This window comes from Podarcis filfolensis, assembly GCF_964270895.1.
Source record: "Podarcis filfolensis genome assembly, chromosome: 16".
NCBI lineage: Eukaryota > Metazoa > Chordata > Lepidosauria > Squamata > Lacertidae > Podarcis > Podarcis filfolensis.
Window position 1 is genome coordinate 40,025,469 of NC_139620.1, and position 22,461 is coordinate 40,047,929.

Consider the following 22,461-nt stretch of genomic DNA (forward strand, 5'->3'; position numbering starts at 1 on the left):
GACAACATTTGCCCTCCTCCAGTCTGCCAGGACTTCGCCTGTTCTCCAGGAATTCTCAAAGATGACTGCCAGTGGTTCTGAGATCACATCTGCCAGTTCTTTTAATACTCTTGGATGCAGTTCATCTGGCCCTGGAGACTTGAATACATCTAAACTAGCCAAGTATTCTTGTACTATCTCCTTAGTTATTCTGGGCTGTGTTTCCTCTGCTGAATCATTTGCTCCAAATTCTTCAGGTCGGGCATTGTTTTCTTTATCGGAGAAGACTGAGGCAAAGAAGGCATTGAGGAGGTCAGCCCTTTCTGTGTCCCCTATATGCATTTCACCATCTTCTCCTCTGAGTGACCCCCACTGTTTCTTTGTTCTTCCTTTTGCTACGAACATACCCATAAAAGCCTTTTTTGTTGTTTTTAACCTCTCTAGCAAGCCTGAGTTCATTCTATGCTTTAGCTTTTCTGACTTTGTGTCTACACGTGCTGGCTATTTGTTTGAATTCCTCTTTGGTGGTTTCCCCCCTTTTCCATTTTTTGTACACATCCTTTTTTAATCTTAACTCAGTTAAAATTCTTTAGATAGCCACCCTGGCTTCTTTAGGCACCTTCCATGTTTCCGTCTCATTGGTATTGCCTGAAGTTGTGCTTTTACTATCTCCCTCTTAACAAACTCCCAGCCATCATGAACTCCCTTTCCTTTTAGTACTACTGTCCATGGGATCTCACCCAGCACTTCCCCAAGTTTTATGAAGTCGGCTTTCTTAAAGTCAAGAAATTGAGTCCTAGTATGCTTGGCTGCTCCTTTCCGCTGTATAGTAAACTTCAGAAGAGCATGATCACTCGCGCCTAATGATCCTTCCACTTCTACCCCACTAACCAGGTCCTCAACATTGGTTAGGACCAGATCTAAAATGGCTGTTCCTCTTGTTGCTTCTCCCACTTTCTGGACAATGAAGTTGTCTGCAAGGCCAGTGAGGAATCTGTTTGACCTTATGCTCTTGGCTGAGTTTGACATCCAGCAAATATCCGGGTAATTGAAGTCCCCCATTACTACTATCTCCCTTCCTTTTGCATGCTTGGCCATCTATTCCAGGAAGGCATCATCTATGTCCTCCGTTTGGCTTGGGGATCTATAGTAAACTCCCACAATGAGGTCACTGTTATTCTTCTCTCCCTTAATTTTGACCCAAATGCTCTCACTTTGGCTTTGAGGTTCTAAATCGTGGATCTCTTCACAGGTATACACATCCCTGACATATAACGCCACTCCTCCTCCTTTCTTGTCTGGTCTGTTTCTCTGAAATAGATTGCATCCCTCCATTATTACATTCCAATCGTGGGACTTATCCTACCAGGTTTCAGTGATGCCTATTATGTCATATTTAGTTTGCTGTACCAAGAGCTCAAGCTCATCTTGTTTATTTCCCATGCTTTGCGCATTAGTGTACAGATATTGAAGTCCATTAATCATTCCCCCGTGTCTCTTATTTAAGGATTTTTTCCTCCCACCACTAGGTCTGCGTGCTTGGTCTGCGTATTCAATGCAGACCAATTTCAATATGTTTGCTTTAGAGAGCCAACGATAACCACACAACTGCTGCAATTGTAATATTTATAAATGAATGCAGGATACTTTTCACATGACCTTGAGCAGGACTTGAGGAACATTTAGTGTTACTTTCACAGTATCACAGCTTGTTGGGGTGTATTAACCAGAGATTGTAGTTTGCAACTAACTGGTTAGTTTAACAAGTTGTCTTCATAATCCATGGCTTGATGTTGGCTTATTTTGAAACTAACCAGAGTTTGTTGTAAACTGAGATTTTTGGTTTCTTCACAATTATAATCTGGGATTTTGTGAAATTCAAATTAAATGCTACCAAATCCTCACAATCTTTTCAGAGGAGAATTGTGTGTGTGTGAGAGAGAGAGAGGGGGGGGGGAGGTGTGTGCAGGTGGGTTGTTCAGTTTTGTTTCAACTCTTGCATGTAGTTTTAAATTGTGGATTAATTTTGCATGTGAATGTGGCCATTGAGTCATCTGGAGCTACCTGCCTTGTAAGCATACTTGTGTCATGCTCTAGTCCGGATTGTATGAACTGATCTGTGATGGTGGTAGTGGTGGATTTTGCCTTTGATCTGTTCTAAATCTAGTATTTATGACAATATTTTTCTTTCTTTGTTCAACATATATCTATCCAAAGTGTTTTGTTTTATATTCTTGATCATGCAGATTTTCAAAAACTGAATGTTATTGTCTATCTTTATTTTAAATAACAGTATCAATATTTATTGCTTATTTATTAGATAAAATTCAGAGGAGTAGATGAGTTATCCGGCTGCAATCCTAACCTCTTTTCCTGAGAGGAAGCTGCATTGAATTCACTAGGAATTACTTCTGAGTAGACATGGTTAGGGTTGTGCTGCAATAGTATTATAACCAGCAAGGAAAAAGTCTCGTGTTGCATAACCTCCAGGTTATGTAATCTTCGGGTTATGGCCGTGGCAAACCCGCAAGTGTATACTTCTGGGTTTTGCCCCAGGCACTGAATTGCTCCATTGCTCCGCTTGCGTGCGCAGAAGGGTGCCTCCAGTTATGAAGTTTTTGGGATACGGCCGGGGCTCCGGAACGGATCCCATTTGTAACTGTAGGTACCGCTGTAATGAGACTTTTTCAAAGATTGATATATCATGGTATTAGATTTCATTGATGCACAGACACTAGTCCATGGAAGCTTAAATTACACTAAGCTGTTAGTCTTAAACTGCTTCCAAGACTCTTTCTTTATGTTTGTATACTATAAGTTATTGTAGTAAGCTACTGCAACTGCAAATTTCCTGAAGTATACATTAAAAAAGAGGCCAGGCTAATAAATGTGTGATCAGTAAAAAGTTTACAGAAATCAAATCTGCCTTCTGAATCTGTGACTACAACAGCCCAATAGAAAATACTTTTAAAATATAGATATGTAATGTTGCTTTTCTCAACACACATTTTATGTTTATGCAGCAATTGACAAGCTGGACTTCAATTCTGCAAAGAAGGCAAGTGGGAGCATTCCTATATCTTATATATTGTGTTTTGGTTTTTGAAATAGTTTGGTTGTGATTCATAGTACTGGGTGTGTGTACAGATCTACTAGGGATGCAAAATGTTAATTGCCATATTAAAAATGAATTAATATATCACATTTGTAATCCACTGCTCTTCTGTGATGGAGATTAAGCAGAGTAAGTTATTCTTTCCACTTACCTCAGGAACAGGACGATGCAAAGAACTGTTTGCATCACTCTATTGATGGAAGGAGAGACCTTCCCCTGTTCCAGGAAGCTGAAGAGATTTCATAGAGCTTTGCTAACATTCTTATAAGGATAGCTGCCAGATTCAAGGTTGAGATCTCTGACCCTGATGGAAAAGTCTGCCCTATATGAAAGCAGATGGCAAGCACCAACTTCTCTCATGGGCCGGAGGGAATGCCTCTTCTATGATGATGCCTGCTGCAACACATGCGTGCACCACCTTATTAATAAATAAATAAAGCAAGCATCCTTATTCCTTTAGAAATGCTATTTTTATCCATATCCAAATATCTGAAATGTAATTGATAAAACTACTTGGCTAAATAACTCATTAGGTTTTTTTAATCAAGTTACTCCTCCAAATTAATTTGTCATTTCTCTTGCGATTGTGAGTTATTTCTACCACTTTAACAAAAAGTAAAATCTGTGAGTGGCTATTTGTCTACCTTACAGTTACAAGGGCAGGTGGAAACATGTTTTATTTCTACAAAATACTATCACACCATTGGCCTCCTGACTTCCACAACTAAGCACACAACTAACAAGATCACTTTGATAATAGGGGTAAGTATTATTTGAATACCTTTGTCTGTGAACTTCCTGTGGGTTTATCTGCAGCAATCTGTGCTGACTTCAGGATGTGTGCAAAATATTTGGCTTCTGTAGTCCCTCTTATGTGTTCCCATCTCTCTGTTGAGAGATTTTGTACCCAGGTGTGTTTTGCTCTTTTTGTCTTAATATGTCTAAGGCCACAAAATGTGTCATGTGATGGTTGTTTCCTTTTCCCAGCCACTTCATTGCTAGCTGTTGCAGAGACAGGCAACATCACGGTTGAATATCCCTAGTGTTATAAGAATTTAAGGTCTCAAATATATAAATTAAATGTTCATAAACTTACAAGGCACATAAACACATACATAAGTATATAAACCACATGTCTGGAACAGTGCAGGAAAGCAGTCCTGAAGCCTTTTTGACTTTCCCAATGACCTCAAATATTCCTCTGCAGCAAGGGAGGCAAATGGGGAAAGCCCCATTGTCTCTTTGCTCACAAATCCTGTCTTAAGGGTGTATCTGTGTTTGAAAAGAGTAGCCAGACTGCCCAGGTAACGCAATCAGAGACCATTATCAATCAATCAGTGACCATTACTGGTATCCTGGCTTCTGCTGTAGGCTGCCCCTTCTGTGATGTATGTATGATGTATTGGGGGGTGGTCTTAGGCTTGCAGGGTGGCAATTTCAGAAAGTCTATATAAGGGCTTGCACACCATTGTTCTGGGTTCCTCTTCCTCCTGCACGTGGTGAGGGAGGCCCCTGTTGCAACAGTTTAATAAAGATCAGGCTTACTAGCTGCCTTGCTTCTCAATACTCTGGTTGGCCTCTGTTATTTTCTCCTACCGATAGGGAACCTACATAAGGACTCTAAACAGGCTCTTGGGTACCCCATAAGGGAAAAAGAGCAGTTTTTCTTATAACACTACATAGGTCTGGCGAGCTGGGGCATGAAAGTAATGTCTAGTTCCTGTTCAGATGTATGGGCACTGGAAGTGCTAATTTCAGCTTCCTGGCATTTTTATCCTCGGGGGACGACGACGACAACCCATTAATGTGATGATATATTAATGTGATATGTGCAGTGATCTACATGCACGTTACAGCTGGGTTCCAAGCACCTTCTCCATAAAGGGGATTTTAATAGTAGTAATAATTTTATTATTTCTATTATTTATACCACCCATCTGGTTGGGTTTCCCCAGCCACTCTGGGCAGCTTCCAACAAAATATTAAAAATACGATAAAGTATCAGACATTAAAAACTTCCCTAACAGGGCTGCCTTCAGATGCCTTCTAAAAGACAGATAGTTGTTTATTTCCTTGACAACTGATGGGAGGATTTTCCACATGGCTGGTGCCACTACCGAGAAGGCCCTCTGCCTGGTTCCCTGTAACAGTCTACAAAAGCAAACGCAACACGCTGACTAATAACTGTTAGTAAATATATAATCGGTATGATGTCATTCAAAATATACAAATAAGCCACTTCAAAACAATATATATCATACAACACATCTCACAAAATATACAAGTAACTGCAAGACAGTGCATCCAGAATAGTTCAACTGTTTCGGAATAAAGTCTTCATCAGTGAATAATTATCAATGAAATATACATACTAGTGAAGATCATACTAGTGGATCATGGAGACCTCCATACCTGCCCACCCTGTCCCCCCAAAACAATACTTCTGTCTTGTCAGGATTCAACCTCAATCAGTTAGCTTCCAGCCACTCACATAGGACCTTTACTGCATTCACTGGTTCTGATTTAAAAGAGATGTAGAGCTGGGTATCATCTGCATAATGGTGAACGCCCAGCCCAATCCCCCAATGATCTTTCTCAGCAGCTTCATATTCATGTTGAAAACATGGGGGAGAGGATTAACCCCGAGACACCCTGCAAGTGAGAGCCCAGGGGTCTGAACACTCATCCCCCAACACCACTTTCTGGATATGGCCCGGGAGGAAGGAGCAGAATCACTGCATAATAGGGCCCCCAGCTCCCAACTCCTCTAGATGGCCCAGAAGGATTTTGTAATGTGTGTAGCAGTTGCAATTCAAAGCAGCACTGGAAAAATCCACCAGCAACTGGTGGCCCAGAGTCTTCCAAAAATGTGATGCTGAGCCCAGAAATTGGGGTGGGAGAGGGTTCCAACTTGCTATTACAATTTTAAAATCTTTGTGCCTATAATGATTTTCATAAGAACTAAATATCTTGAGAATCACTGATTAGGTCTGTTGTGAAACAGAATGCAGGTTTCTGATACAAATACTTTTCTTAAAAGGGTACAGGTGACTGTGTGATGTCTGTGTGGGAGGTGAATCCTAACAAAAGGGAGATAAGCATTCAAAGTGTTGCTGATTCAAGTTTGATTGAAGGTATGTTTTCCAGGCATAGGCATCCTAAAGAACTCTTTTTTTCAAAGACTTAGTTTCCCACGACCTTTGATATTTATTTAAAAGCCTTTGTTTCCATACTCTTCCAGCTTGTCAATATCCTTTTTAAACTGTGCTGCCAGAACTGGACACAGCAGTTCAAGCGTGATATGACCAAGGTGGAATAGTGGAAATACTATGATTTCCCTTGATCTAGACACGATAGATCTGTTGATGCAGTCTAGAAGAGCATTAGCCTTTTTTGCTGCTGCATCACACTGTTGACTCATGTTCAGCTTGTAGTCTACTAAGACCTTTAGGTCTTTTTCTAAGTTCTTATGCTGGGGGGGGGGGAGCCACTCCTGGAATCTGCAAGTGACTGACACAGACATGAACTTTGGATTTCTGAACTGTACATAGTTGCACTAAATAAAACCTGGAAAAGACAGGTTGGAGTCCTGGCTGTTTACTTGCAAGCAACCACCCAGAGACCTGATATTTTCACATGTACTATTGACAATCCAGGTGTCCTCCATCTTATATTTGTGCACCTGGTTATGCCTGCCTAAGTGTGTTATCCTACAAAGGGGGTCTGGAAATAGCCAGTCCTTTTTAGCCAAATAAAGGCAAGTAGCATCTTGGAAAGGGTTCAGATTTATTGCAGACTGTTGTAAGAATAAATGATCCAGAGGAATTATGGACTCCGAGCATACATTTCAAAACCTCTTTATAGCTTTTGCTTTACACGATTAATTTGTGATTGATTCTTTTCAGCAATACTATTGGATAACAGAACATGATCAGCTTGATTGGCTTACAAAAATTATGCCCCTATCTACCAGCAATACAGTGGCAACAGATAGTTCTGAGCAAAGTTTATAGATTCACTATTCTTCTGTCTCATACAAATGCCTTTGAAGTTTCTAGTCTGCGAAGGGCAATGAGCTCTTGGTGTGTTTTGCTAAGCTGATAAGAAAAGAGGCCCTGCTTGCTAGGAAAAAGACAGAAATATTCTCAGGTGGGGATGCAGGGAGAAAATGCTTAAACTTCCAACTCTATGATTCTATTACTCTACAGTGTAAATCCTTCATTTACTCAATTGGCAGATTATCTGATTGATACTGGACATCTCTGGCTTTGGGATTTAATGAGCATTACATGTGTGGAAAGAGAGAGATGCCTATATTTCCAGTACATTTCCAATAGAAGACAATGGCACAGATACATTGTAGTTGTGACTGTGAGAATGTGCTTATACAGACTTAGCATTTAGCAAGCTTAGTGAGGTCAGTTGTGTTTGAGAAACATGTACTGCGATAGAGAATGCGAGCATAGGTGCATGCTGTGCTGTGTTGAGCTGAGGGTCTTGACATCTGTCCCAAGTTATGGGTCCCAGGTTACGACAGCTAGGTACATTTGTCTCTTGAAATCTTTATTAGCTTTGACCCTGTTTCCTAAATGGTCATCTTAAATCCCCAGGGTAAATCCCCAGGGCAACGCTCAGGGCCTCAGGACCCTAGAGTTTCTGTTCAGAGACCCCAGGTGTTTTACTGTAGGGATGGGGAACTCTGTGACTGTCCAGATGCTGCTGGACTGCAGCTACTATCTTCATCATGGTCAATGCGATCATCATTTTATTATTTGTACCTCACACATCTGACTGGGTTGCCCCAGCCACTCTGGGCAGCTTTGAACATATATAAAACATAATAAAATTTTAAACATTAAAAAACTTCCCTGACTGCTGGCCCTACTGGCTAGGGCTGTATTGGAGTCCTGTAATATCTGGAGGGCCACAGGTTCCACACCCCTATTTTACAGTTTCTATTTCAAATGCAACTTTTTAAAGCAAGAAATTAACAGACTTACATCCTTTTTTCCTTTTTACATTTTTTACAGCTGCAAAAATGCTTCAGGTTGTAGATGAATTATTGTTTGTCTTGGATAATGAGGCAAGTGCTATTTTGATTTATTTGTTGCCCAGTTTTACAGATTGCTCCTGGATAAGGTTATGTTCCATAGTTTCAGTATTTGGCAAATGGACAATTAGTAAGAAAACGTTTGTTTCCACCAGTGGAATTCAGGGCATTCATAACCATGATGAGCTCTTATTTAAATGGTTAATTAATATATTAAACTTTGGTTATGTTTTAAGAATGTTTAAGATAAAGACTACTTAAATTTTTAATTTAATTGATTTTTAATTTCAAGTAACAAAGCATACCCATACAAGGAATATAGAGTTTAGTAGAAAAGAAGGAAAAATAGCAGCTGATGGTTTTAGTTTTAGATGTTTCAAAAAAGCCAGTCAAATGAAAGTTTTTCTCGATAAGGTTCCATGACTTGATGGAGGGTGAAAACCTTGTTCGATTGTCTTAACAAAGTCAGTAAAAGGATAGCATGTCGAGGTGTGAGCCTCCCCCCCACCCCGATTGATACTCCTTTTGTGAAATGGTTAATTTGTCCACAAGTAGGATTTCCAGTGTTCAAAATTTGCCATGCACATTTTGCACCTGGCTATCAGTGCCTGAAGTCTCCACCATTTGGTGGTGCATACCTAGGGATTCTTGGAACTTGACTGTTTTTGCATACTAGCAACACATCCTGTCATGTGGGACCAATGTGAGAGAAGATGTGCACTGTGGAGAAAAAATGGAAACGATGAAGGGACAGAAGCCATTGACAGCCCTGATTAATGAACATGACAAATTATCCACCAAAATAGAAATGTTTGTTTCATAGTATGAAAGATCTAAGTATTACAAATGTATACTTTCATGGTTCATATAGTCAAAGGTAATAGGTCTTAATTAGTTACATCATAATGACACTTTTGTTTTCTTTTTCTTGTAGAATGGTTTGTCTTTGTGGAATATTTGCACTCTTACCATGATTTGGAGCTGTTGTTCTGTTCACATTGAAGAATTTCTTCTGATTTCAGAATCGGATTTTTCAGCAGCTGCAGGGTAAATTCAGGATTATAGCATACTTGCTGAGAAATATGAAAGGGTGTGCCACAGCAGAATGGCTCCTCCCCTAGCCTCTTATCAGAGCTGATGCCCCCACTTTCTTGAAGTTTTGTATTCGCTGACTTCAGAATCAGCTCCTGGGAAGAAAGAAGGACCTAATTTCTGAGCAGACATCCCTAGGAATGGGCTGTGTGTATGTGTTGTGTGACTAATCAGTTGTTATTGAACTACATCTCTGGCCAGTAGCCATGTTCCATGCTGAAAAACAGGGGTGTTGGGAATCCATAATCATTGCAGGGCCACAGGTTTCTTGTCTCCATATGGCAAGGATAGGCAACTTGGTGCCCCCTCCTGATGGAGCCAGCATGGTGCAGTGGTTAGAGTATCCAACTGGGTTCAAATTCTCACTCAGCCGTGAAGCTCACTGGGTGACCTTGGACCAGTCACTGTCTCTCAGACTAACCTACATCACAGAATACAATAGGGAGAGTGAGAATCATTTATGCCACTTTGAGCTCCTTGGAGGAAAGGTGAGATACCAATGTAATAAATAACTAAAGTGCTGAAATAAAATGTAAATGGTGATGGCTCATAACTTTTGTCATTAGTTGATGCATTTCCCTTCTTTTGTTAAGACAGGGGATTGCCAGTCTTAAGCTAGTTGCTTTGACAAACCCTGATGATGGCAAACAGGTAATTGTCTTCTATCAAAGAAAAGCTTCAAAACATTGTGCCTGTATTTTGGCAGCATCCTTTAGGATTATCCTAATTGCACTACTTCTCTGTAGATGAGGAACATCGTGGTGTTTTCACTGCCTACTATGCACCAGCTCTATTCTTTGGAAACTACTAATGTTTCTTCATTGATTCAGAGTGGAATAAATACGGTATGTTTTTCTCTTTTCTTCAATTCTAAGTAAGGCTGACGAGGGGGAATGTAAAAAGAAATCCAAGTCAGAGTTTAAGTATTGTAGGATTTGGTACAGTGATTCATCAGATATTAAAAGCTTCCCTAAACAGGTCTGCCTTCAGATGTCTTCTAAAAGTCCGATAGTAGTTTGTTTATTTCTTTGACATCTTGTACAGTTAAGGCACATGCTACATATTGTTTCCCATGCAGGATACAATTTACTTTTTGGAAGGAATGTATGAAAATAACCAAAGGTAAGTTTGCACTTTAATAAAATACAATAAAAAGCTGCTGCTTTATTTTTGATGGTTATCAAAGCTCTTTTTTAAACCACACACTCATTTCTAGGGCATCAGACCATCCAGTCTCACTTCTGGTATTGAGATGCTTAGCTGAAGCCTTGCCTGAGAACAGGTATACATATATTTTGACTTCTATTACTGCTTATGTAGAAAATTTGGTACTTGTGATATGGCAGAGCCAAAGTTAAGTGTGTCGTAAGCCTCATTAACTTCAAAGTGAAAGAGTTAAACATATGCTTAACATTACAATCCTATAAGTGTCCACTCATATGTAAGTCCTATTGAGTTAATTGCAGACTCATTCTCCCAGTAAGAACATAGGAAGAGAAACTTGTCTCCAGATAGAAATCCGTAAAGGTAAATGAAATGGGCTTTCAGTTTCTTTACATCTAAGAAAATAATCACTAAAATGATTGCATAGATAGCTCTTCTTTCTTGTCTTAATGTCAGATAATTTCAGCTACCACAGCTGCTTGCTGGAGAGAGAGTGAGGAGGTTTGGTCATATTTCCTTATGTGGTGGTTCTGTAAGGCAGTCCTCAGTTATTTAATTGTAGAATTGTAGAGCTGAAAGGAACCCCTAGGGTCATCTAGTCCAACTCCCTGCAATGGAGGAATCACAACTAAAGCATCTGTCACAGATGGTCATCCAACCTCTGCTTAAAAACCTCCAAGGAAAGAGAGTCCACCATCCTTCAAGGGAGTCTGTTCCACTGTCAGAAAGTTCTTCCTGATGTTAAGTCAGAATCTTTTTTCTTATAACTTGAAACCATTCATTTGTGTCCTATCCTCCAGAGCAGGAGAAAACTAGCTTGCTGCATCTTCCTTGTGGCCGCCCTTTACATATTTGAAGATTGCTGTCGTATCTCCTCTTTTCCTGTCTTGACAATCCCTGCTCCCTGAACCGTTCCTTATAAGGCTTTTTCTGTGGTGGAGAAGCCTTGCTGAGTGCATTGGTGGTGGGAAAATAGTTAGTTTAGTTAGCATACCAGCCTGTGCCAGTAGATCTCAGGGTGGTTCACAACATAAAATTACAATATAAGCCCCCCAATACATAATAAAAATAAGAACAAAAACAAGTCAATAATCCCCCTCCCGCAACACATTTAAAAAGGGATTGGATGTCAATCAGCCAAAGGCCTGGGAGAAGAGGAACATTTTCTCCTGGTGCCTAAAGGTGTATAATGAAGAGTGGGTTTCTCCCACTCTATTTATTTATCCCCCTCCCACCGGCCCAAGGTTGTGATCATGTAACTCAAGTGAGTGTAAGTAATTAGATGAATAGATTTAACTGGCTGTAACCATTTTTAAGTGGGACTTCGTTTTCTCCCCCTTTTTAGACTGAGCCGTTTACTTCACAAGCACAAATTTACTGAAGCTGAGAATTTTGCTGTTCAGTTTGGACTGGATGTTGAGGTAAAGGACTTTGTCTGCAAATCGTACCTCATCACTTACTGCCAACTGCAAAACCACAATGAAATAAGTAGACAAGGAAGCTCTCTCTGGTAGCTTCTATGCCTACTCATTCCAGTTACCCACTACAGCAGGAGTTTTAAATGTAAATTTCAAAATTGTTAATGGAGGCAAGCGACTGGTAAAGAATAAACAAATGTTCTGCAAATTTTTCTCTGACAATACTAGACAAGCCTGCTACTCTGAAAATAAAGAAGATTTTTTTTTCCAAAGGGGAAATAATGTGTTATGTGTGTGTTTAAAAAACAACAGAACGTTTACAAAGTGAAAATGATCTCTATTTTGGAGAGATTGGCTTCAGAGTCTGTTGCCGGAGATTGCCAGTCAGCCTGGATAGAACTTGTGGCTCAAGCTAAAGAAACGCTGGATAAAATAAAGGTATGGATTTATCCTACTATATTTAAAAGCATTTTTATACCACTTTATATACAAAATATCTAAGCGACCTACTACATAGTGCACTGCAGCATTCCAGCCTCAAGGCTGCTGATAGCCAGGATATCCCTTTCAATGAGCTCTTGTAGGCATTTCAGCCCAAGCTGGTAAAAGGTACTCATGGTCACAGAGACAACTAGAACCTCCAGTGATCAGTGATGGATCCATGAGTACTCCCACACTATGCTCCAGTTCCTTCAGAGGGTGTGCAATTCTGTCTATAAAGGCAGTTCACCTGTTTTCTGGATCCAAGTACCTCTCACCCACAGGATCTCCATCTGACCAGGATTCAGCTGCAGTTTATTAGCCCTTACCAGGTTCAGAGCCTATACCGCTACACCTTCTATGGAGAAGCCAAACTCTATGCGTGTCTTGTGCATGTGTATCTGTAGCTCTCTTGCAGTAGATAATTTGCACATGGATGTATGTGATAAGTTTTTATTTTAAGCTGTTTAGAAGATAAGTTTATTCTGTGTTTTTAATTGTTTCTCCTTCTAAATAGGATAACCAGTTTGTGACTGAGTACTGCATAAATACACCATGGCCAATATATGAAAGTGCTCGGGAAATGCTGAACTATGCTAGAAGCAGGGTAGGTTTTGATAGGTGCTTTCACACATCCTACTCGACTAGGGCCTTGGGAGACCCATCTTGGAGGAAGAGGTGTGGGACCCCATGGAGAATCGAAGCTTAGCTGAGGGCCTGGAAGAACCTGCTACAGTTCTAAAGCAGTGTAAAGTACCTAGTGTCACCTGGGTTGCTGACAACCTCTCCAGCCACATTACTGGCTTTGCCTCAAACCCTGATTCTTTTCGCTCACCCAGACCTTAAGAGTGAAGATGACAGAGCATCTGGTGGGAAGCCTCTGGGAAGTTATCACCAGATGTCTCTGTAGGATGAAGTCTCTTTGGACGAAAGAGTCAAAAATTGCAGCTGAGAACAATGGCCCAGGAGATGACCAAGAAGGGCAGGGGCTGGCAGGGAGATTCTAAGCTGGGTTAAGAGTTGTTTGCTGAGTTCCCTCTAGAGCTCTCTTGCGGAGGCCCTGCTCCAGCACTAGATATTGGTCACTGACATCCAGAACCAAACCTAGTTTACAGCTACCCGTGTAGATTTTTTTGTTACAATGTTTGCATTGGACTGCAAGTTAATTTAGCACTTATCATTTCAGATCCTGAAGAGAGGTGACAAAACTGTTGCTCCTTTCTTGACTGGGGACCCAGCATCTCTTACAGAGGTAATGAAAATCAAACAATCCTGGATCTTTAAATTATTACTGGGATGTGGGTGAAATGAGGAACTGGAAAGAGAACCTTGGCCTCTACACTCTGGCTTGGCTCCTCTAGCAAGTGTATAGAGGCTGTGAGGCGGGGCACTGATATGTCTTCTTGTCAAGGGCACAAGGGAGTGAAACATTTAAATTTATTTTAATACATTTCTGCTCTACTTTTTAGGGGAGACCTTCACAAGGTAGTTTATAATGAGAATAGTAATGAAACAATTAATGAATAACATGGTAAAGAATAGCAACATATAAAAGCTATTTTCCAACTGAATGAAAAGGCTTAGGTGTTCATTTTGTATTGTTTTTCAAGTTTTTCCAGTCATTTTTGTACTATTCAAATATTTTAGCTGTTTTTTGTGAAGTGCTATTCAAAATATTTTAGCTGTTTTTGTGACTTGAGAGATATATGTAAAAGGTGATTAATAATTTTAAAAATGCCTCCCCAATAGAAATTTTTTTTGGCAGAATTAAAGCAAAAGCCCCTCTAGGATCTGCTTAGAATGCCACAAGATGTGAGCAAGTGGCATTTTCAGAGGAGATTCCAGAAAAGGCTAAAAAGGCTCAGCCCATCCCTGATACCCTCTAACCTAATTGTGCACAGTGGAATACTGAGTTGGCAGTTCTGAAGAATCTGTCAGTCTATTGGCAGATCTCTTGTTAAATGTGCATCCAAGTATTTTTCTTGTCAAAAATCAGTGTTTTTTTCCCTCCAGGTGATGAAGGCACAAGCAAAGCTAACTACATTTTGTGGAGCATTTGGATCAGAGATGTTCAGGTCTATCTTGTTTTTTTCTTGTGTTGATTTTGGGTTTGTGCATGTGTAAATTATAACATTTTCTAGAATGATGTATATTAACTGTAGTAGAATTTTTTTCTATTTTGCAAGACTATAGAAGACAAAAATAATGGGGATTTGAATTTTTAAAAATCCTATTAAGATTTATATACCACTTAATCTTAAGATCTCGGGGCAGTTAAAATACAGGATAAAAACAAGTAAATAAGTAGATCACAACAGCAAAACAATACCCCCCCTTCCCACAGACACATTTAAAAGGCTGTAGAATATTAATCAGCCAAAGGCCTGGTTGAAGGGGAAGGTTTTCGCCTGGCTTCTGAAAATATATAATGAAGGCGTCAGGTGAACCTCCCTATGTAGTTCTGTGTGAAATCAGTTTTTTCTTCTTTCTTTTCCTTCTCTTTTGTAATCCAACATTCTCTTTGGCGACCCTTCACTTTCGTTTTCTGCACACATAGACAGTGCGTCACAGCCAAGACAAAGGGAGACTGGCCTTCCGCCATTAGCGCCAGGCATATATCCAAACTTCCCTTCTTTGGTCTCATTCCAGCTGCTAACGAGCTACTGCTTCAACAAGAACACCATTACTCCCATCATAAATTCTTTTATCATTCCATTAAGAGTCTTTGCCAAAACCTTCATCAAATTTTCACAGTCAGTTTTGTAGTTAAACCATAACGATAGCAAGATACTCTTTCAATTCCACTTGCATTTTCAAACAATCAGGCAGTCAGTCTTTCAAGGGGAATTTGCCAAATAAAACAGCAGATGCAAAATATATCAAAAAGAATAATGGAGACTCATCCCTCCTCTGTTCCGACATACCAGTCCAATTGCGACGATAATCCTTTTCCAGGTCAAATCCTTGGTACCCAGTGGCTGAATCAGTTAGCAGAGTACTTTGTCTCCCCTAGTTCAGAGCATGCCTGTTAATTAAGTCCAAATTTCATCTTAAAAAATCAGGTGTCCTCTGTTCATGGCGACAGCTTTGGAGAGTTGCCGAAAACTGTTACGATATGAGAGCAACGCAGCTGCAAACTGGCAGCTTGGTGAAAACATCACATGATGTGACTAGCTGTGGGAAAGAATCTTCCCGGAAGTTCACAGGCTTCAAAAGTCTTTGCTGTGTGTGTAATATGAGACCTTCCTCTTGCGTATGTAAAGGAAGTCTTTGCCACTTGCTTGCTGAAGACTGAGCTGTTCGGTCATGTTTTCTGTCGTGCTGCAAAGTCAGAAATAAAGAGATGTAAATAGACTTTCTGACTATCTCCTTTTCCTGCTAGGGAAGCAAGGAGGGAGGGGGTGTGCATTTTCCACGCTGGGAAATGTCGCCTATCAAGATCTTCCTTGACTGCGGGGATGCCAGCCAGGGCAGATCACCGGTAAACAAGCTCCGGGAACCGACGAGGGGGGCCAGCCTCTCCCGAGGGGGCTTGTTTTCCTCTGCTCATGGCGACAGCTTTGGAGAGTTGCCGAAAACATGCGGTGCATTGCACCCAGCGCCCCCTGCCCCCTCTTCCTTCTGGGTGGGCAGCAGGTATTGGATGAACTGCGGGTTGAGCTGCCCCCCCCCCAGCCTGGGGGGCGGGGTTGGGAGGATAATTACTCCCATATTATCCTTGATTAACTGCACGGAGATGCGTACAGTGGTACCTCAGGTTACAGACGCTTCAGGTACAGACTCCGCTAACCCAGAAATAGTACCTCGGGTTAAGAACCTTGCTTCAGGATGAGAACAGAAATCGCACGGTGGCGGCGCAGCAGCAGCAGGAGGCGGCCCCATTAGCTAAAGTGGTACCTCAGGTTAAGAACAGTTTCAGGTTAAGAACGGACCTCCAGAATGAATTAAGTTTTTAACCCGATGTACCACTGTAATGTAATGAAAAGTGTAATGGGTGCAGCCGTTCACCATGGCAGCCAGACAGGAAGTGTTTATAATTCATGTTTTGAATCTATAAGCAAGGCTCAGCCAGCAGAGTACCATGATAATTCGATTTTTCTTTTTTGTGTGTGTGTGTGTGTGTTATCTAATCCAAAACCTTCGGTTGGTTACAAAGTTCAAAGCTGAACACATTTTTGGAGGAAGAATCTTCTGTATCTTAATTGCACCTCTGTTTTCGTATTTGTAATTTATGTTTTTGTTGGGCTATGGTTCAATGTTCAATTTTTGTGGTTCTAGTGGAACTGCTTGGTTTGAATTTCTGAACAGTGAGGACCTCTTCAGGGACATCCTTTTACAGATAAAAGGAGGAAATCTCATGTCTGCCCAGTACCTCTGGCTAAGGCATCAGGTAAACGGTTTTGGATATTTCCAGTGGTCAGCACCATTCTCTGTCCTTGCCACACTCCTCCCCACTGCTGTTTTGTGTTCCTGAAGTATCTATGAGATACCTTGCTACATGCGTTGCCTGATCTTGGCTGCAGCTCCTCAAGAGCTCTTACGACTCCACCGCACGTCCATTAGATTGGCTTGGATACCCCTTTGTATGATACAAAGGTAGCAGGACTGGCAAAACCCTCTGTCTGGTGCCTCAGAGAGCTGCTGTCAGAGTTGACCATACTGAGCCACATGGACCTGATAGTCTTTGATTTAAGTAAGCAGCTGCATATAATCACAAGCCATTCACTAACTACCACAATTATAGGTCTGATGGTTGTGAAAATCTCTTTCCTTTTCTCCAGGAAGACTTCGAAGGTGACTTTAATGTGAAAATGCTGGACAAGTTGCTTAATACAATCCCTACAACAGTTTCCCTCAAAGAACTATGCCTGTGGTTTAAGGATGTTATCATTCCTTTTGTAAGGCGTGTTGTACCCAAAGGACAGGTAGGGTCTAATGGGAGACAAGGGGGATCCTTATAAAATATGGGTGAAGAACCCACATCTCAGGAGCCACATGTTGTCCTTGGTCTAATTTAATGTGCTCTGGGTCTGCCTGACACTGGCATGCAGTCCCTATGGGGGTGGGGAGATTTCTCATCCTCTGTCTTTTTAAGATCTCAGTTAGTGAAGATTGGTGAATAGGCAGATGCACTGCTTTATTTATTTTTAAGCCCTGGTAATTTTAAGCTCTGGTAAAGGTGGAGATTGCACAACAGGTTGCACAACAGTTGTGATAGAAAACAGCTGCAATAAATTTGTCCAAATACTCCTTAATATTTAAAGGACATTGAAGTAAATTTAATACCTGTTGGGTTTTTAAAGTACTAAATTTAGCATATAAAATTATGGAAAAGAATGTGAATTGAAAGTGGATTACCGTATTTTTCGCTCCATAAGACGCACCAGACCATAAGGCACACCTAGTTTTGGGAGGAAGAAAACAAGAAAAAATTATTCTGAATCCCAGAAGCCAGAACAGCAAGAGGGATCTGGCTTCTGGGATACCGTGTGGCTGTTCTGGCTTCTGGGATAACCGCACCAAGCCTCTTCAGGGCAGCAGGATGAAAGCTCCCCCTGCACGAAGAGGCTGCGCATGGCTAAGGCAGAAGCCAGGACAGGCGCGTCACTGAAGGGGCGCTGCGCAGTTCTCCCTCTCTGCGCAGCGCCCCTTCAGCAAAGCTGGAGAAGGAACAGGAGACCTTTCTGTTTCTCCTCCAGCTTCCAGGACAGGCGCGTCACTGCGAAGCTGGAGGAGGAACAGAAGGAGTCTCTTCTGTTCCTCCTCTGGCTTTGCAGGACAGGCGCTGCACAGAGAGGGAGAGCTGCGCAGCGCCCCTTCAGCGAAGCAGGAAGAGGAACAGAAGGGGCTCCATTCCTCCTCCCGCTTTGCTGAAGGGGTGCTGCGCAGCTCTACCTCTCTGCGCAGCACCATTTGCTCCATAAGATGCACTCACGTTTCCCCTTACTTTTTAGGAGGAAAAAAGTGCGTCTTATGGAGCGAAAAATATGGTGCTTTTTTTTTTAATGCCCTAAGTCGAGGCCAGATGTGGATACCCAAATCAAAATACATAATACATTTTTGTTCACCCTGGTGCTAGATGCATTTTTCACAAGACAAAATAGTTTGAAAGCTATGGGCCTGCCCTTCTGTATGCCTTGCTTTTACCTGGTGTGTGAGTGGAAAAGCTACTTCTGTTTTGGTGCTCAGGCAATTGAACTCACGGCTCTGGGTAATCCATCTCTGCTAGGGATAGGGGTTTATTTTGTTCACTATGCATTTTGATGTGAAATTACCTGATTTGCCGTTCTCATACCAGTGCTTTGATTGGAACATAGGTACTGGGAGTTGTCTGCGTATCAATGAATTTCTTACAGCTTATCTAACAGGTTATGACTTGTAAGGTGGTCTGAGGGACACATTTTTTTCTTAAATCTTTTTACATTTTCAAGCTGCCTATAGCAGCTAGCAAGCACAGCACTGAGTGAGATGCCTTTTTAAATGATCCAAGTAGCAGCTGTACATCGTAATGTGTGACCTGTTGCTAGGGAATTGTATAGAGAAAAGGATGGCTGCCCTGTTATACCTAAGCGGGTAACTACCTTTTCTTATACAATGTCCATGGTAGCTAAGTAAGGCCTGATGACAAGTTCTAGTTCTCTCTCCTGTAAGGGACCATCATGTAAAAGCACTGGATATACATATTTAGTATATGGACTAGATGACGCTCATGGTCTCTTCCAATTCTACAGTTTTATGATATTCTCATTCTCTCTCTCTCTCTCTGTCACTCTCTCTCATCTGGTTTGATCCTTATCTTCCAGGAAAAAATAGCAAAGTGGCTGGAACAAAGAGCACGAAACCTTGAGTTAATTGACAAGGTAACGTAGTAATTCTCCTGTAAAACCCTGCATATTGCCTCTCTCCAAAAATGTCACTAATGTTTCATTTTTCAAAACAGGCTAACTGGCCAGAAAATGGACTTGAAATGGCACAGGTGTTTTTTATCAGCAAAGATCCAGGTGAAATTGGATCTGCATCTTCCTGGCATGGAGTTTCTTTGGTAAGGATTCTGCTTTCATGAAACCCATGTTTGGGAAAGTGTGAGCCTATACTTGTGCAGATGCACATGTGTTTAGAATTTGAGGGAGGGGCAGCATATTCTTAATTTATCCTGTTAAGCAAATTACCCCATTGCATTTATTTTAATTAATGAAAAATTTTGAAAGCACACAATTTTCCAGAATTTAGTAGTTTTCCTTTTTTATGTTTCTGTTAAGTGCAGAAGGATAATTTTGATGCAGGGAAATTTCACTGTTGTGTGTTTCAGGACCATGATGGTGAGGAGGTACGTGGTTTAGCAGAATTAGTCAGTGCTCTGCAGGGCTTGGTGGACCTCTATAAGAAATACAACTGCAGGCTGGCCCTCTGCGACTTTGAAAAGGTACAGTAAATTTGTGGCATTAAACCTCTGTGTAGATGCCTGTGTGTGTGTTTTGGTAAAAAGAAAGAATGAAATATTACTGTTACATTTAATTTATTAATGGGATTCTATGCCACTGAGTCATGATTTACATGTAAGATAATTAAAAACACAAAAACAACGAATAGATACCAAACAAGACTAAAATCCTAACGATCCAGCTGGGGAAACCTAACAGAACAAAAATGTCTTCAGCTGTTTCTGGAAAGTGCAGATAGTGGGTTTTATCTCAACAAAAATGCTATTCTGTGGAACATGGGCAGCTGCACTAAAAGCCTGCTCCAAGTTACTGTGGAGTGCCCAGGCTTCTGAGATCTTTGGAACTTCAGGAGAAACTCTCCCATTGGCTGCAGTGATTTACTGAGTGTATAAGGGATAATGAGGTCTCTCAAGTACCAATCCCTTGAATTTGGGTTGGTAGCAGACTGGAAGCCAGTGCAAATTCCCCAAGCAAGGTGTTACATGCAGGCGGTAGTTTGCCCTTGGAAACAACCTGGCTGTAATGTCCTGCACCAGCTGCAGCCTCCAGAAGAATTATCTCTGAAAAGCCGTTAGAAGAGCCAGTGTGGATAGAATATTGGACTCAGATGAAGGAACCGGAATCTGAATCACTGCTTCCCATGAGATACACTGGCTGATTTTAAGCCATTCAACCTCAAAGGTTGTTGTGAGGCTATGATCCTATAGTCACGTAGGAAGAGCCTGCTGGGTCAGGCCAATGGCCCATCTAGACCAGCAGCCTGTTCTCACAATGGCCAACCAGAAGCATGCAGGAAACCCATAAGCAGGATCTGAACTAGGTAAAAGGGCTTTCTGCCCTCTTGTGGTTTCTGGCAGCTGGTATTCTAAAGCATCCCTGTCTCTGATTGTGGCGGCAGAGCAGAGCCATAATTGGCTAGGAGCCATTTAGCCCAATCCTCTTTGAAAGCCATCCAAATTGATGGCTCTCCTCCTGTGGGAGCCGATGCATTCCTTGAAGGGGGGGGGGTCGAATGTGAGGAATAAATTGGAACAGATGGAGTGGGCTGCTTTGAATGCATAGTTTGGTTTAAGTAGTCATGTATTAACGGACAAACTATGGTTGTTTTTATTAATATTTTATTGAATTTTACTTTAGTTTACATCAATACCTCAAGTATAATCATAACAAAAAACACATTATGGTGAAATAAAAAGGTGGTGAGGAGAAAGGCCAGATTTCATAGCACCGCCCCCCCTCCCAATTTACTGGTGGGTCAAAAGAAAAAAAAAAGACTTGGAACCAAAATACTTGAAGGAGAGCTCCCGCTCCCATTGTCCTGACTGGAGGTTAAGATCTAGGGAGATCTTCCTTGGTGTTCTACTTCAGGGGTAGGGCTGAGCGATATCTGGTTTTCAACATCACAATATATCACTAGCTAAATATCACAGTATCTTATATATCATGATATATATCTGCGATGGCTGAGGGCCTTGCTGGGCCTCCCTGCAGGGGCAGAGGGTCTCGCCATACCTCCCCACAGCGGTGGAGTGTGAACTGTGCTTCCCCACAGCAGCTGAGGGTCTCGCCGTACCTCCCCACAGCAGCAGAGGGTGCGTTGCACTTCCCCACAGCAGCTGAGGGCCTTGATGAGGCTTCCTGCAATGGTGGAGGGTCTTAAAATGTAAGGAAGTAGTAGATTTAATAAAAACGTTAAATAAACGTCCATGTATTGTATTTAATATATTTTCAACTAATTTATATTCAACTAATTTAAGAGTAGTTTAAGTGATTTACTGGTCAACTTGCATCTGCCTCCCTACTCAGAAGTCTAAGTGGAATCTGCTGGAATAAGCTCCACTGAGTTCAACTAAACCAGGGGTGTCCAAACTTTTTTCAAAGAGGGCCAGATTTTTAGGATTGAAGTTGTTGACATTTTTTTAGGATTTTGCCACAAAGTTGTTGCTCTCCGAGGGATAGATAGGCAGGCAAGAGCGGCTGCAAGAGGATTTCAAAGAGGGAGAGTGAGCCGTTGCAAGAGCCCGCTGGCAGCCTGCTGTAAGAGCCCGTGGGTGGGAGAGCGAGCGGCACGCAGGGCGCCTGCACGAGCCGGCCAGCGGCCAGGATAGAGAGCCGCATGCAGGGCGGCTACGTGAACCGGCCAGCGACCGGAAAAGAGTAGGGTGCATGTGCGATCTGATGGGTGGGCGGTTCTGTTGTAAACAAATCTGCCCCTTTTCCCTTATGGGGTATTCAAGAGCCCGTATAGAGTCCTTACATGGATTCCCTATTGGTAGGAGAAAATAACAGAGGCCAACCAGAGAATATTGAGACGCAAAGCAGCTCGTAAGCCTGATCTTTATTAAAGCTGTTGCAACAGGGTGCTCCCCTCACACGCAGGAGGACCCAGAACAAAGGTGTGCCAGCCCTTATATAGACATTTTAAATTCCCTGCCCTGGAACTCAAGACCACCCCTCCATACATCATACATACATCATAGAAGGGGTGTAACCCAAGACCCATCCCCCACAAACATCATACCTACATCACAGAAAAGGCGGTCTATAACAGAAATTTGAATGTTGTTGTTTTTCCTGTCTGCCAGGTTATCTGATAATGCCTTATCTGATTTCCTTTCCTGGTAGTCTGCCCATTCCTTTAAAATGGTGATTACCCAATTCCTGAGACAATGGGAAGGTTCCCTCACCCCCTCCCTCCTTGCAGAGAAACACTTGGTCAGC

The 22,461-nt window shown here is 41.7% G+C and overlaps 2 protein-coding genes across 3 annotated transcripts in view; one reads left to right on the top strand and one right to left on the bottom strand.

Annotated features, from left to right (window-relative positions):
- RSRC2 (arginine and serine rich coiled-coil 2) overlaps positions 1–22,461 on the bottom strand; it is a 220,960-nt gene that overhangs the window by 23,188 nt on the left and 175,311 nt on the right. The gene's annotated exons all lie outside the window — the stretch shown is intronic.
- KNTC1 (kinetochore associated 1) overlaps positions 1–22,461 on the top strand; it is an 86,370-nt gene that overhangs the window by 7,215 nt on the left and 56,694 nt on the right. Inside the window, exons 7-25 of one of the 2 annotated variants that reach the window (XM_083589657.1) lie at positions 3,003–3,037; positions 3,746–3,856; positions 6,135–6,228; positions 8,125–8,177; positions 9,079–9,191; positions 9,830–9,887; positions 9,983–10,081; positions 10,315–10,358; positions 10,453–10,518; positions 11,746–11,821; positions 12,131–12,256; positions 12,816–12,905; positions 13,485–13,550; positions 14,312–14,373; positions 16,577–16,688; positions 17,080–17,223; positions 19,102–19,158; positions 19,239–19,340; positions 19,608–19,721. In XM_083589657.1, coding sequence (XP_083445783.1) covers positions 3,003–3,037; positions 3,746–3,856; positions 6,135–6,228; positions 8,125–8,177; positions 9,079–9,191; positions 9,830–9,887; positions 9,983–10,081; positions 10,315–10,358; positions 10,453–10,518; positions 11,746–11,821; positions 12,131–12,256; positions 12,816–12,905; positions 13,485–13,550; positions 14,312–14,373; positions 16,577–16,688; positions 17,080–17,223; positions 19,102–19,158; positions 19,239–19,340; positions 19,608–19,721 — 1,622 coding nt within the window. Of the gene's footprint in view, positions 1–3,002; positions 3,038–3,745; positions 3,857–6,134; positions 6,229–8,124; positions 8,178–9,078; positions 9,192–9,829; positions 9,888–9,982; positions 10,082–10,314; positions 10,359–10,452; positions 10,519–11,745; positions 11,822–12,130; positions 12,257–12,815; positions 12,906–13,484; positions 13,551–14,311; positions 14,374–16,576; positions 16,689–17,079; positions 17,224–19,101; positions 19,159–19,238; positions 19,341–19,607; positions 19,722–22,461 lie in introns of those variants that run through there. The other variant, XM_083589658.1, reaches the window with a different exon arrangement.